This window comes from Neomonachus schauinslandi, chromosome 15, assembly GCF_002201575.2.
Source record: "Neomonachus schauinslandi chromosome 15, ASM220157v2, whole genome shotgun sequence".
Classification (NCBI taxonomy): Eukaryota; Metazoa; Chordata; class Mammalia; order Carnivora; family Phocidae; genus Neomonachus; species Neomonachus schauinslandi.
In genome coordinates, this window is record NC_058417.1 from 59694313 (window position 1) to 59708762 (window position 14450).

Consider the following 14450-nt stretch of genomic DNA (forward strand, 5'->3'; position numbering starts at 1 on the left):
CCCGGCAGGCAGCGCGCTTCAGAAGTCCCCTTTCTGGGTGTGGAGGGGGGGCTGGTGACTCACGCACTCAGCTTCGTCCGGCTGAGGAAAGGGGACCTCAGGCCTGTGGGGGCTTCCATAATTATATTTGGCCAAAATTACCAGACCTGTGTTTGTTTGAAACATGCTAGTATTTCTAGGTAAGCCAGTTTTGTTCTGAAAGTGTGAAATTAGAGTAGTTTAAAAATTTAATCAGAACAGTATTAGAAACTGGTTACATACATAGCTACCCACACAGTTGATTTCTTGAACTAACCTCAGAGTCTATAGTTGGTTAAAAGCATTGCTGTATTTTTCCTTTGTTTTGTTAAGTTTGGTAGAATATTGATAAAGCAGGGAATATTTTCAGCCGTTTACTTGTGAATACAGAAGGTAACTCGACTGAAGGTGAGGCTGTGTGCAAGACCCCGCGGTCAGGTTCCCAGGCTGCAGCCAGCACAGCTCCTCAGAGGCCGCCTGTGTGGGAGGCCAGCTTCCTTCCTTCCTTCCTTCCTTCCACACCATAATGTGTGCTCACTGACAGACGCAGGGGATCTCATGCCCAGAGCTGGGTACTGTGTGCCACACACATTTGGTTCTGCTCAGGGACAGAACCTTCTGGGGCTTCTGTGACGCATGGTCTCGACGAGTTGTCGCTCTGTGGCCAGTAAATGCAGGAGCTGTGCGGTGCGCGCTGGGCCTCGCTGCAGCTCCCCTCCCACCTAGAGGCTCTGGGTCCTGCTGACCCACATGAGGCTGAGCATGGGCCAGCGTGAGCACGTGTCTTGTTCTGCAAGAGGCCCTCAGGTAAGTGTGTGGAACCCCCACCCCCTGAGCGGCTGCCTGCTGTGGTTTTACGGGGCTGGCTGGAAGGAAGGGAAGTAGCTCACATACACGGCAAAACTAGAAGCCACCTCCCAAAGTCACTGTTAATACGAGCCTGAAGGCGGAGCCAAGCTGTCTTCATGGGGCCCTTCCCCCCCCCCCCAGCTCCTTAGAGCAGGTTCACTCTCCCATCGGGCTGGCCTTGTGAGGACACTCTGTGGGCCCGCACTGGGTGGGCACGAAGCGAAACCTGTGAGTTGTCTTAGGGGCCTTGGCTGCACCAACAAGAGCTTGGCTGGACGTGGGCTCATCCTGCCCTGAGTGGGGATGGCGCATCCACAGATGGGTGGGCAGGGCCCGGAATTGTTGAAATGGACCCATCACTTAGCAGTAACCTTAAAGGGGTTCTGGCTGGCTTATAGGGTGGTTTCACATTTCTTCTCTACATTCGTTCCTTTCTCTCCTCAATAGTCAGTGTTCCATAATTTGAAAGTTATAATTTAGGACAAATAGATTGATAGGAAATTTTAAGAATTCAATAGAAAATATGAACTTTTGGTAGTATTGGCTGGGCCCAGAGTCAGTGAAGTTATAAGTCTACATTTTTCTTGTGTCAGATGTTGAAGCAGAATTTCTTGGTGAATATCTTTTCCTAGAATACATATTCTTATGGATTATGATAAAGCAGCTCTTGTTAAACCTAACTATAGTGATGACATTTCCATTAATTCTGAGAATATGTTTAGGATAACATACCACACATATTTTCGTTAAGAACGGCAGTTGTTTTAGTTGAGAGATCACATTAACATATCTCCATCAGTTTATTGATTTTTACAGTTTTATTAACAAAAGCCAGTATGATGTGGAAGTAGAAGGTGACTTTTAAAAGTTCAGTATTATTTAAATCTCATTTCAGCTGTAGTTTGCGGTCAAGATAGTTTAGGGGAGAAAGAGAATAAGCTGGTGAGAGAGTTTTGCTGAATTTATTTTCAGCTTCACCAGTGAAAGGACCCCGAGACACTGAAATCTTCAGATGTTTAGTTGCTTTTCAGAATTTTAATTCTGAACCAACTTGAGACTTAAAGGAGAGTTCCAGAAGAGTAAGAAAGGCTCCTGTGGGCCCACCAGCTCCCCTCGTGTTATCACCGAATGCACCCACAGTGGGAAATGCACGCCTGTAGTATCTCACCTGCGGCCAGTGTGTGGTGGTGGGCTGTTGGGGGTGTCATGGCCAGGGCCCACCCCAGACTCAGCGTGGGGCCTGCTGCCCTTGGTCCCCTGGTTGAGGTGGGGCCTGTCACGCTACTGGGATTGTCTTCACTGATGCGGGACGCATGTTCCCGGGACACCTGGAGACCACGTGCTCCCTGCTCTGACCACCAGTGTCCACGCCTGTCTGTGGGTCTTACCTGCGACAGGTGCATGGCGGCCAGCAGCTGCTCTCTTGGCTGTTCTCTCATAAGGAAAAGGCATTCCCTCTCCCCTTTTCACCCACTGCATCGCCTGTTGATGTCTGTGGGCTCACGGAGGTCTCATTTACCCTTGGGATTTACCCTTGGGCCTGTCGTCTAACACTTGCTGATTATGCTGTGCAGATGGCTCTACCTTTGGCCATTGGGAGTGGTTTCATGTTGGCTGCTGTGTCCTTTCAACGGGACTCAGACTTTTATTTTTTTGAATACTTTCTCACTTTCTAGCATGACAGGATTCTCCAGGCTTATCTTTTGTTCCCTTGGCCCAGCCCTGACATCAGCTGCTGCCAGGGGTTTGTGTTGAGATCTGAGACCTGGACTCTGCTTACACTCTGATACACGAATGCCAACCAAGTGTGCCTCCAGCCCGAGTCCCTGCGTCGGTGTGGACCTTGCAATGCCAGCCCAGCTGTCCCAGCTCTCTCTTCTGCTCCCTCTCCCTCCTCCTGGCTCTCGTTCTGGGCTGTGTCTGGAACCACTGTTCGGTCAAACACTGTGGTTCCAGAGCTGCTAGCCCACCCAGCCTGTGAGGAGCACATCTCCTCACCTGCCCTGTCGAGGGTTCCACAAGCTGGCCCCTGCTGTGGTGCTGCTCTGTGTAACAGGCGCCTTCCCTTGACTGTCGGTCCCCACTTCCTGATGGGTCCTTGACATTTGCTGCAGTGAAGTTCCCTCCTTCTGTGCACCGTTCTGTGGGTTTTGGCAGATTCAGAGTTGGGTGCCACAGGTACGATCCCAAGCAGAAGTTCTGTCTTTCCTGCGTCCCCCACTCTGCCCTGGGTCGTTAGCCACCCTGCCCCCTGGCCACCACCACACTGGCTTTGCACCCTATAGTTTTGCCTTTCTAAATGTCTTCTGTATGGACACATAGAATATGTGGACTTCCCGTTTAGCAAAAGGCACGTAGCTTCACCTGGGTTTTCTCGTGAGGTGATGCTTCATTCTTACTACACAGGAGGATTTCGCAGTGTGGGTGTGGAGGTCAGTTGTCTGACTCAGGTCTCAGTGGGCTAGAACCAAGGTATCGGCAGGGCGGGTTCCCTCTGGAGGCTCTGGGGGAGAATCCGTTCCTCGTCCAGCTTCTAGAGGCTGCCGTGTTCCTTGGTTTGTGGCCCTTCGTCCACCTTCACAGATGGCAGCTTCGGGGCAAGTCCTCAGGCTGTGTCTCTCGGGGCTCCTCTGCCTCCTGCTTCCAGTCCCAGGGCCTTTGTGACTGTGCGGGGTCTATCGGTGTAGCCTCCCTGACCAGCACCTGCAGCCTTAACTGCTCTCTGCCGGGTAATGCCGCATGTTCGCAGGTTCTGGGGTCAGCGCCTGGACACCTGGGCCAGGGGGCATTGATCGCTTCCACTCGGTATTGAGAGACGTGGAGCAGCTGGAGGGATTGGTTGGATTTAGGAGGTCATTGTTTAGGCTGGAAGAGCTGGGAAATGTGGATGTGCCGATGGGATCTCCCAGGGTTTTGGAGGGAGGAAGAGGATTGAGATGTAGAAATAGGAGTGGGTCGTGTCAGGCCCTCAGCTATCGGGGCAGACGGGTGATGTCGCTTTGAGGTGGCCTCTGTGTGTCTGAAATACCCCCCTGCCTTTTAAAAGATTTTATTTATTTATTTTTGCGAGAGAGAGAGAGAGAGAGAGAGAGAGAGAGAGCGTGCAAGTGAGCACGAGTGGGGGAGGGAGAGGCAGAGGGAGAAGCAGACTCTCCACTGAGCGAGGAGCCCGACATGGGGCTCTATCCCGGGACCCTGGGATCATGACCTGAGCTGAAGGCAGATGCTTAACCGACTGAGCCATCCAGGTGGCCTGAAATACCCCTTTTAAAAGCATTTTCTTAAGGCTAATAGGAGATGCAAGTTCTCGAGTCATTCTTAGAACCAACGCTCTCTCCACTCCTGCCCCAAATCCTTTGTTTTCTGTTAACTAAAACCACATAAAGTCAAATGAGTGCTTTCTGTTTTATCAGTAATAATTAAGTGTGATGACCTAATGAAGAGGGGTTTAAATGAAGTCTGATGAATGTTATGAGCTTGGAAAAGGCTTCCTTTTCTCTTGGCACGGTTGTGGTTGGCCATCTGGAGGGCTTTACGTGACCTGATAGCTGTTTTTCACACTTGGTTGGGTTTCTGAGAAGGGGCAGGGCCTAGGGGCTCCACTGGCTGCCCGTGCATGTCCCTGTGTGCTCCCTGTCCATCTTGGGGAGCTCTTGCCTGGGCCCGAGCGTCCATGTCCGTGTCCATGTCAGCCCTGCCTGTTTGCTTCCCTGCTCCCCCCAAGCACTGCTGATTCTCGTCCTCTGGGCACCCCCAGAGCAGGGCTGAGCACATTCTGCCTCCCACGCCCCTGTGCATGGCAGCCTTCCTCCCTGTGGCTTCCCTGGCACTCAGGTGTGCACGCCTCACGTGGCTCTCGGTGGACCAGGGTCACCGACCCGTGGTGCTGGGAACTCGCTGCACACAGCACGCACTGAGCAAGTGAGGGAGGCCTCTAAGTCCTGTAACAGGGTCTATGTTCTTTCACAGATTTCCTTTTAACCATTTTCCCTCTTTTTCACAGCGCTCTGGTGATTGCCACAGTGTTTGACCGAAACATAAACTGCAGGAGAGCAGCCTCTGTGAGTTTTCTTGTTTTGTTCCTTTTCCTGACGGTGTGGGTGGGCTCTGACCCGTGCCCTGGTCTGCTGAGCAGGCCGCACACTCCTGGATGCTGCCCGTGTGTGGTGCCTGGGAAGCCACCTAGCAGAGTGCCAGCTCACATTTCCTCCCAGTTTCAGGGGGAAGGGAGTGGTCTTTAGCCTGTGAAGCGGGGTCAGGATGAAATGCTCCACCCCCAGCATGCCCAGAAATGCAGCCGTCTCGAGCATCATGCCTGCTGACCAGACACGGCTCGAAGTAGCCTGTGCTCTGGGGAAGGAGAAGAAAGTGTGTTCTGGGCGTGTGACCTGAGTGTGACGGCTGCGCAGATGGCTTTGAGCCTCAGGAGGAGTTGTTGCCAAGCAGAGGTCAGCTCAGCTTCACATGGTTGTGCTGGGCCTGGAGCCTCACTGGACGTGCCTGGCGACCCCAGTGCCCCTTCATGTATTTGAACACCAGTGCCTAGCCCCCCAGAGCCTGGTCATGTTTGGGGTGGATTCTGTGTGCAGAGAGCTTTCAGCAGGCTACACAGTTGCTTCCGAAGGGCACTGACCAGGAGTCTGCATGAACATCCCACTGCGTCTCCAACAGAGCTGGACTGTGGCCCTGAGCTCTGCTTCAGGGGTTCCTGTGGATGCCAGTAGAGATGATGGCTGCCGGGCCTTGTCCCTTGGATACTTGCTGGTGATGTCCATGGCTGTGTCCTGCCTTCACACAGGGCTGTCTTACTGATGGCCAGTCACTTAGATCACGCTCAGACATGGGCTGGTGCAGGTGCTGAGGGACCAGAAGCCAGGGCCAAGAGTCCCTTCAACAGCAGAGCCTGGTAGCTGAGGTGACAGACCGTCTGGAGACGGGAGACTTAGTTTCGGGTACAAACAACTCCCCAAGCTTTAAGAGGTAAAGAATGGACATGGATGGAACGGCCGTGCTTTGAGAAAGATGTGGGGTGTGGCTGGTTGTGGCTCGTGGGAGAGGTGAAGCCAGGAGGACCCTGGTGCTGGCCAAGGTTTGGTTTCTGTATGGTTCGGGTTAGCGGGAGACCTGCAGGAGGAGGGTCCAGCCTGAGAGGCACTGGGGCCTGGGAGGGTCTTCTGTGAGCCCTCTGGATTGTCAGAAATGGGGGTGTAGGGGACTTGAATGTGTTCTGTGGGTGGTTGGGCTGAGGGGTCGGATTGAGGGCCCCCAGCTGGGACGTGGAGAGAGCTGCCCACCTTGCTCCGGGGGGCCCCGCAGGCTGAGCCTTCCTGGCTCAGAAATGGGTGAGCCCCAGGGGGACAGGTGGGTGAGCGTGGGAGGGCCTTGCTCTGGAGGGCTCTGCCCGCAGACAGGGGGCCTGAAGCTGATTTTAGGTGTCCAGAGGGGAACAGACACACGCTTTTAGGGATTGGTCGTAGAGAGAGGGTGGAGGAGGCATCTGTACCCCATGGCCTGGTCCAGATGGAGGTTGTGTGAGTTTGTGAGACAGATGAGGAGGAGGAGGAGGTGTCTGCTAGAAGAAACTGAGAGCCACTCGTTGAAATCCACATTTAGGATTTGAACACTCGCTTCAGTAAGGTTATTAACAGTTAATGGAAAAAGATACCGAGGAGGAGATTCTGACTGGTGAGAGAGGGCAGAGGGCGCAGGTCAGCAGTTAGGTTTGTGCCTCGCTGGTTCAGAGGTGAAAGATGTGACTCGAAGGCAGGACACATAGGTGTGCTCAGACTACCTTCGGCAGATGATGATGCATTGCCGTAAGATGTGGGATTTGGGAGAATCAGCGCCATGCTGGGCGTGCTCCCACGTGCTCTGGGGACACGTTTTTGGGATTGTTAGTGTCACACTCAAGCTGGGACAGTGCAGGCTGGAGTGGCTGGGGGCCAGGGAAGGACCTGGCTTAGGCGGGGAAGGCTGGGTGGTGGGCAGTGGCGTGGCCACACAGATGAAGTACCCACATGCACAGTTCCTGAGAGGGGTGGGCACTGCTGGGTCAGTTGCACTTGGTTCCTGCTGCTCCTATAGAAAGTCAGCAGTTCTTTCCCACGGAGGGGAAGCCAGGCCAGGCAGCACTCGGCCACAGCTCCGTCAGGGATATTGGACTGTCGTTTCCGTCTGTTGTGATGTTTTTGTATGGCTTTGGAGTTAGGGTAGTCTGGCCCCGCGAAAGGAATTGGGAATATAAAATCTTCCTCTTGTATTTTGTACAAGAAGCTTTAAAAGCTTGTCATGGGGTGCCTGGGTGGCTCAGTCGGTGAAGCGTCTGTCTTCAGCTCAGGTTGTGACCCTCAGGGTCCTGGGATTGAGTCCCGTGTTGGGCTCCCTGCTCCGCGGGGAGCCTGCTTCTCCCTCTCCCTCTGCCCCTCCTCCCCACTGCTCATGCTCTCTCTTTCTGTCTCTCAAGTGAATAAATAAAATCTTTTAAAAAAAGGTTGCTATTTCTTTGTTTCTACTTTAAATGTTTGGTGGAAATCATCAGTGAATCCAACTGGGCCTGTTTTTGTTTTTTCTTGTTTCTTTGGAAGTATTTTGTTATTCAGTTCGTGTGGCTTGTCTGTTTTTTCTAGTGAAGGAGCTTCTCTGTCCATCTAAGCTGTCAGGTGCAGCGACGGGACATGGGGGGCAGTGCTCCATCTGCCACTTCTCATGCTGTGCTCTGTCCCGTGTCACCATGAGGATGGTTGGCGCGGCTGTTGACACATGGCGGGTGCTCCACAGATGGGTGTTTCACGAATGGGTGACCACGGCCCCAGGGACCAGCGTGGTACCTGCTCCCTTTGCTTGGGGTGATGCAGGTGGAGCGTGGGCCTCCCTCGTGTGTGGGAGCTTGGTCGGAGTGTCTCCCGTGACCCCAGACAGGGCCTGCCTGACTGCCTGCTCTCTGTACCCCCAAACAGGTCTGATATAAGAGGTACTTGGCCTCAGGCCCTTCAGAATTTTGTCTCAAGAGAAAGTTTGCCAGCAAAGCCAGTCTCTGCTGTGTTCATGCAGCTTTGTTTCTTTTGTCTGGAGCATCAGTAGGAAGCCCCGTGGTTCCTTGAGAGGCCTTCACATTTCTGCCCTGACATTCACTTGAAGGCCATAATCATAGGACACTTTCAAACACAATGATGATTTTTTGTTAAATCTGGACTTAAAAAGTAGCTTTTATATTTTCTTTCTTGTTTCCTGTAAAGTCAAACATTTTAATGGGAAGCAGTAGTAAAATCAAAGCACTGACACCTTTATAAACCCTGAGGAAGGGGTGAAAAAAACCAGAAATCATTTTGTTTGTTTGTTTTTCAAGTTAGAATTAAAATCCTTCAAAATTAGCAGGAGATTCTTTGCATGAGACATCATCTATATATGCCTGCTTACCTAGCAGCTGCAAAATTAAAACAGTGAGGGTAAAAGATGCATTTGTTTAAAGCTCAGGATTGAGTAGGTGATAACTTGGAATGAAATCTCTTACTGTGGAGCTGCCTCCTCAGATAAAGGCATGTTCTGCCCTTTCTGGCTCCTGTTTGTGCTCACGTTTCACGCTCTCCTTGCTGGGTCACTCCCTGCTGAGGTTAGGAGGGCCTGGGCCCGTTCGCTTGCCCAAGGACGAGGTCACCCTGCCCACCCAGGACCACAGGGCCACCGGGAGCATGTGGGTGCAGAGAGGGTTTGAGCTGCTGTGTCCCTTCAGAGCCTTCCTCTCCGGCCTGTGGTTCATGTGCCGCCACTTCCCGCCTGCACTGTGGCGATGGGCGTCCAGGTCCATGATGGTGATGGTAGAAATGCGAGTTTGCCAGGCCCTGTGGGGCCTTGGTGAGTGCTGTGTTCGGTCTTCACAGCAACCCTGTGAGGATCTGGGGGGGTGGCGGAAGGGAGGCCTGACTGATTGATTAGGGTAAACACATTTGTGAATCGTGTAGCTGTTCAGTGTTCATTGCTCTCCACGTTGGAAGGTACCCACCCAGCCCGCAAATGTGTCGACATTTTGAGAAGACTTGTCCCCAGCCGGGAAGGAAGGAGTGGTGCAGATGGGCGGCCCCGTGCTTCCTCGTGGGAGGGTCAGGGTGAGGAGGGAGAGGGAGCCTGGGAGCCTTGCTTCATCTGCAGTTACACTAAATCTCCTTAAAGCCCACATTTAGCTAAAAGCTGTTTGGCGTCTAAACCCCTATGTTACTACTTTCTGACTTTCTGTGTTGATGTTGCCTGGATGGAGTCATACAGCGTGTGACCCTCAGGACTGGTGTGTTCCTCGCAGGTGCGTCCAGGCTCTGGCTGGGCTGACAGTTCCCTCCTGCTCCTTGCTGGTCGGCTCCTGGTGACGGCAGAACCGCAGTCGCTCCGACCGTTTGCACGTTGTAGGAGCTTGGGTTATGTCTGGTTTTGCACTCTTTTAAGAATTAAGCTGCTGTGAACATTCGTGTCCAGGTTTTTGTGCGAACAGTGGTGGTTGCCTGTTTAGCCCTGTGTTCAGAGGGGCTGTGCCGTTTCACCTTCCCGCCGGCAGCCTGTCCGGGATCCCGTTGTCCTGCAGCCTCGCCAGCATTCTGTGTTTGTTCTGTGGTCCTGTCGGCCATGTGGTGATGCCTCCTTGTGCTTTTAAGTTGCCTTTCTCTGGTGGCGAGCACCTCTCCGTTGTCCTTGCCCCATGCCTCCCCTTTGCTGAAATGTCTGTTCAAGCCTCCTGCCGTTTGCTCGTTGGCTGCTGTGTGCACTGTTGAGTGTGGCGTTCGTTAATGCTTCAGATGCGAGGTGCCGCCTTCACTGGTGTGTGGCTCCTGGGCTTGGCTCCCGGGCTGTGGCTTCTGTCCTCCTGACAAGGCGTCTCACAGAGCAGGAGTTCTAAAGTTTGATGTGACCAGTTTGTCAGTTTTTTCCTATGTGGATCGTGTTTTCAGTGTCCACCCTCAGAATTCATGGCCTGGCCCTCGGTCCTAAAGGCATTCTGTTTTTCCATTCTGTTCCACCCTTCTCTGTGTCTGTCCTCTGTGTGTGCGTGCAGTCAGCCGCCATGCTGGGGACAGCCATCCCTCCCCTCTCTTCTTCAAGACTGCTTTACCTCTTCCAGGGTTGCATTTTTCTGTCAGTCTTGTATTATTTTTTACCTTCTTGATGTCATCAGAATGGTAAATATGTTCCTAAATTTTGCTTGTTATGTAAATTGACATTATATCATATATCCGTTGCTTACTGGTTGGTTTCTTATTTTCTTTAACAAATTTATTGCAAAAGGTTCAAAATGGTACGTAGAGAAAATCGAGTCTTCCTCCTCCCGGTTTGAAAAGCTATGGGAGGGCCATGGGTGAAATGCCCATCTGCTGTGCCTGGAGGAGACCACCCTGCTTCTGATTTTTGGGGGGACCCGCCTGAGATGCTGGCCAGGGGCAGACTCGGGGCTCTGTGCTTGGGTTTCTCAAGTTCCTTTCTGCACACCTGCATGTACTCCCTCTCAGTGCCCTGTAAGGTACACAGTGAACTGCCCCCAGCGGCTCTGTCCAGGAGAAGGGGCTGCATCCGCGGGCAGGGCACCCTCCCAGGGCTGCCCTGACTTCGGACCTGTCACGTGCTGACCACGTGGCCATGCGGTTGCGGCCCACGCTGCTGTGCTCGATGTCCTGCTCCGTTGGGGAACGCTGAGCCCGCTGCTTTGGGGAGAGTGGGGTCGGGGAGCCAGCTGGGTGGTAGATGGGAAAGGAGGCACTGCCCATCGTCCACTGGCCCTGCCGTTGTTACCGTGCCGAGGGCCTGGCTGTCACACCCCCGCAGAGCAGGCGGAGGGAGGGGAGCCACCAGCGAAGTGAACAGGCATTTTAAAGAAAGCACCTGAAGACACTTCATTCTAAGGAAATATTTTGAGCACTGGGCCTGTGTTGGAGGCTCAGGGCTTGTCCGTGACGGCCCCTGGGGAAGGCAGAGGGAGGAGGTGGGCCATTTATGTTCACCGTTGCGAGCTGCTATCACAGAGTTCCCAGGGAAAGGGTCTTGTGTTGGATTTGATTTAACGGACTGATTTGACTCTGCGTTCATGCCTCTGTCTAGGGCCTTGAATTAGGCATCAGTGAGAAGCTCGGCGTCTGCATCTAAAGGACACTTTTCAGGATGTGTCTGATTTTATAAACTTGAATTGTGGTTTAAAAAAGCACCAGGACCTAGAGACGGAATGACAACTACCCTTGAGGCTCTGATCAGCCAACAATGAGGACTTTTATTTAAAAAAATAAAGCCATGGGTCATTTGTGCTGCATGGCGTTTGTTTTGAATTTCTTTCCTGATGTTTAGCAAAGCGCAAACCTAACTCACCTGCTCTGTTTGTTCTTCTTTTCCTTAGGCTGCTTTCCAGGAGAATGTGGGAAGACAGGTATGGCTACTTCTTGAAGTCTTCATTCCTAAAACTTCCTGTAGTTTTAACAGTAGAAATACCGAAAGCTGCAAACTTGGTGTCTCCTTGCATTGTTAGATGAAGGTAAAGAATTTACCTAGAATAAGCTGATATTTCACTCAGTCACGTCTGGTCACAGAACCGCTTATGATGTTATCCAGGGGAGAGTTGACACAAGTTTTAAACAGTTAGTATTGTGTTTTATGGTAAACTCGAATGTATAAGTAATTTCACACACACACACACACACATCAGAGCTCAGTACCTTATGCATTGCCACCTGGTATTAGCAGTTAGTTGCCTGTAGGTGCAGGAGGGATGTGGGTGGAGGGACAGAGATGTGATCACTGCCCATCCTACGTGTGGTAGGAGCCAGCTTCTGGAGGCCATTGGCCCTGTGGCCTCTCTCTGTGCTCACCGGCACCATCGTCCCCCCTAGTCCTGAACCTCTCATGACTGGTCAGCCTTGGCTGTGGGGCACCGAGTCATTCACTCTGTGTGAGCCGGTGGCCATACTGGGACATGTGGTTGGCCTGAGGAAGAATGGGCTGGAGGCGGGTCATGTTGGGGGAACACTGAGCTGAGCTCTGTTCAGCGCCCCAGGAGGAAGGTCTGGGCTGAAGAGGAGTGTATTGTGGGCGAGGGCACCAGCAGGTGGTGCTGGGGGACAAGAAGAGACAGTGATGGGCATCTGGGCCTTGGGGATCAGAAGTCAGGCTGCAGGGCCCAAGGGGAGCCCCATGTAGAAAGCTTGCTCAGCAGCGGGAAAGGCAGGCCTCAGAGAGGGAAGCCTCCGGTAAAACACAAGCATTCTAAGACTTGGTGTTGGGGTGTTTGGGAGGAAAATGTCCTTGTAGGTGCCCCCTATGTCCGTGAGGGTCCTTGTTGCAGAACCTGGGGGCCTGGGTTCTGCATGCTGGGTCCACCATCTCCCGGTTTAGTTGCCATTCTCCTGGGCTGCCAGAGGCCAGGGTGAGGGCTGACCCTTCTGCTTCCACGGGGGAGGCGACCTTTGGTTCCTGGTGGGAAGTTCTCCCAGAATTGGCCCAGGGAGGCCGTCCAGTCTTGCTTGCACAGCGGGCTGCAGGGCACGTGCTGCCCTGTGCTTCATTCTCCTCCAGCACCTCTGCCTCCTCAGGGTCTCTCCCTTTCTTCCCTGGCTCAAAGGTGGCTGACACCTTTGGGTGTCACTTAGTCCACGTCCACCTGGGGCCCTGGAAACTTAGAAGACGATGGCTCCCAGGAAAAGACAGCTGACCTCTGGGGGGGACCAGCTTCAGTGTGTCGGGGCCGCGAGTGCGGAGAGCTCCAGAAGGCAGTGCTGCGCTGGCAAAGGAAGGGGTTGGACAGGCGTGGGGGGCGGGTGGGCAGGCCGCTGTAGTCAAGGAACCTGCTGGAAGCTGAACTGAGGGGCTCTGGGCACCCCAAGTCAGAGCCCAGGAGAAGGAGGCACCTCCCCACCCCTGGCTTCCAGCCTGCGGTGGGCAGAGCTCTGTTCCAGACACAAGGTGGTCTGGAGCAGGGGTGCTGTTGAGTCTTGGCCGTCGCCGTGTCCCGTTTGGTGGGGACCCTCGGGTTGGGTGGACAGTCAGGGAGAGGAAAGGCCTTTAGCCACGGTCTAGGCTTAGGGGATCAGCGGGAGCCGGTGTTCCGGGGGTGTCCCCCCCCCTCCTGATGTTTGCTGTGAAACCAGCATACACATAGCACAGGGTGCAGGGGGGTTGTGCAGCTGTTAAAGAGACACAGACTTTGAAAGAAGTAGAGTCAGGTGGGCCCAGGGTGCCCTGCAGCCCTACACACGGCAGTGTCCTACTGTTTGGTGGGAACGTCGGAGAAGAAGGATGTGAACTTGCCAAAGCAAACAGGGTCGCACTCAGGGGAGGGCATATAAACTCCCTGACTTGGCACGAGGCTATTAGTGATGTTTGTGTGTTTGCGAGAATTCCCCAAATGCGACCCACAGGCTTGAGGTGGCAGATGGTGCTGGGAAAATGGCGCCGACAGACTGGCTCACAGGGTTGCCACGAACCTTCCGTGTGCAAAACGCGCAGTGTCTGGGATGCGCGTTGAATCGGGGGTGCTGGTACCGTTGAAACCTGGTTTGCTTGCTGGTTTTTATGGTGTGGGTGTGAGTCTCTTAAACATTTTAAAATTGAAAATGTTTGAGTTGTTTGAAAAAAAAAGAAGTGTTTTTGAGTGGTTCCTATCGTACTAGCACCGTGTCCAGCGTGAGACGGGCAGTCAGTGAGCTGTCTGCTGCTGGTCCCCAGCGTGCCTCTGCCGTAGGTGTGAGTGGGTGTGAACATGGCCGTTGACCTTCTGGAAGTGCCTCCCCTCATTCGTGTCACTTGTCCTCTTCTCCCTCTTGACTCTGTGACTAGGGCACTTTCCCTCACGGAATCGATATTTTGACTGCAGCGGACTACTTTGCTGTTGGCAACAGAGCTAACTGTTTCCTGGTTATAAGGTAAGTTGTTAATTTGTCACAAAATACGACACTCCCTGTGATGCAGATCTTCCCCCTGGAAAGTCCACCAAGAGTAGATGTAATTTACATGACCGAAATTTGTGTTTCCCGCTGATTGGACCAGGTGCCCAGTGTGGGAGTCTGTTTATGGAAGACTCTAGAAAATGCAAACTAATCCAGAGGGACTGCGGCAGGTCTGGGTGGCCTGGGGAGGGGTGTGGGATCTGCTTGCTTTTTAAAGGGGTGCTAACAGCTTCAAGCATGATAACCAGAATGAGTGCTGTCTCTGGTCATCCCCTCCTCCCAGCCCGCCCTGTTGCGTGGGCGCTGCCTCTGGGCCCCCTTTGTGCCCATGCTTCCTGCAGCTGCTGCAGATGCACCGAGGTGGCTTAGGAAGGACTGTTTTTTCTTTCCCAAGTTGAAGGGATCTCTGGCTTGTTTATGACATGCGAGTAAGAAGAGGTGTTTGGGAAATCAGGTCAAGGGGTAGATACGTAGCATGGCCACCAGCGCTGCAGGACCCGAGTCAGATTTGCACCTGCGTGACGTGTGTGCTGGGAGGCCCCTCGCTGTCTCGGCTCCTCGCTGCGGCGTGGGGAGGGCGAGGCGTGTCTGTGGTTTGTCGCCCTGACCGTGCACTAACCATTCTCCATCCTGACGAGACTCTCTTGCACCTGTGGGGACTGTGCAGAAGTTACTTTT

The 14450-nt window shown here is 53.3% G+C and overlaps 1 protein-coding gene across 3 annotated transcripts in view; it reads left to right on the plus strand.

The window, feature by feature from the left end:
- The window catches only part of TBCD (tubulin folding cofactor D), a 163258-nt gene that overhangs the window by 96815 nt on the left and 51993 nt on the right, over positions 1-14450 (plus strand). For all 3 annotated transcript variants that reach the window (XM_021680873.2, XM_021680875.2, XM_044921416.1), the window contains 3 exons: positions 4871-4928; positions 11231-11260; positions 13663-13748. In XM_021680873.2, coding sequence (XP_021536548.2) covers positions 4871-4928; positions 11231-11260; positions 13663-13748 — 174 coding nt within the window. The remainder of the gene's footprint in view (positions 1-4870; positions 4929-11230; positions 11261-13662; positions 13749-14450) is intronic.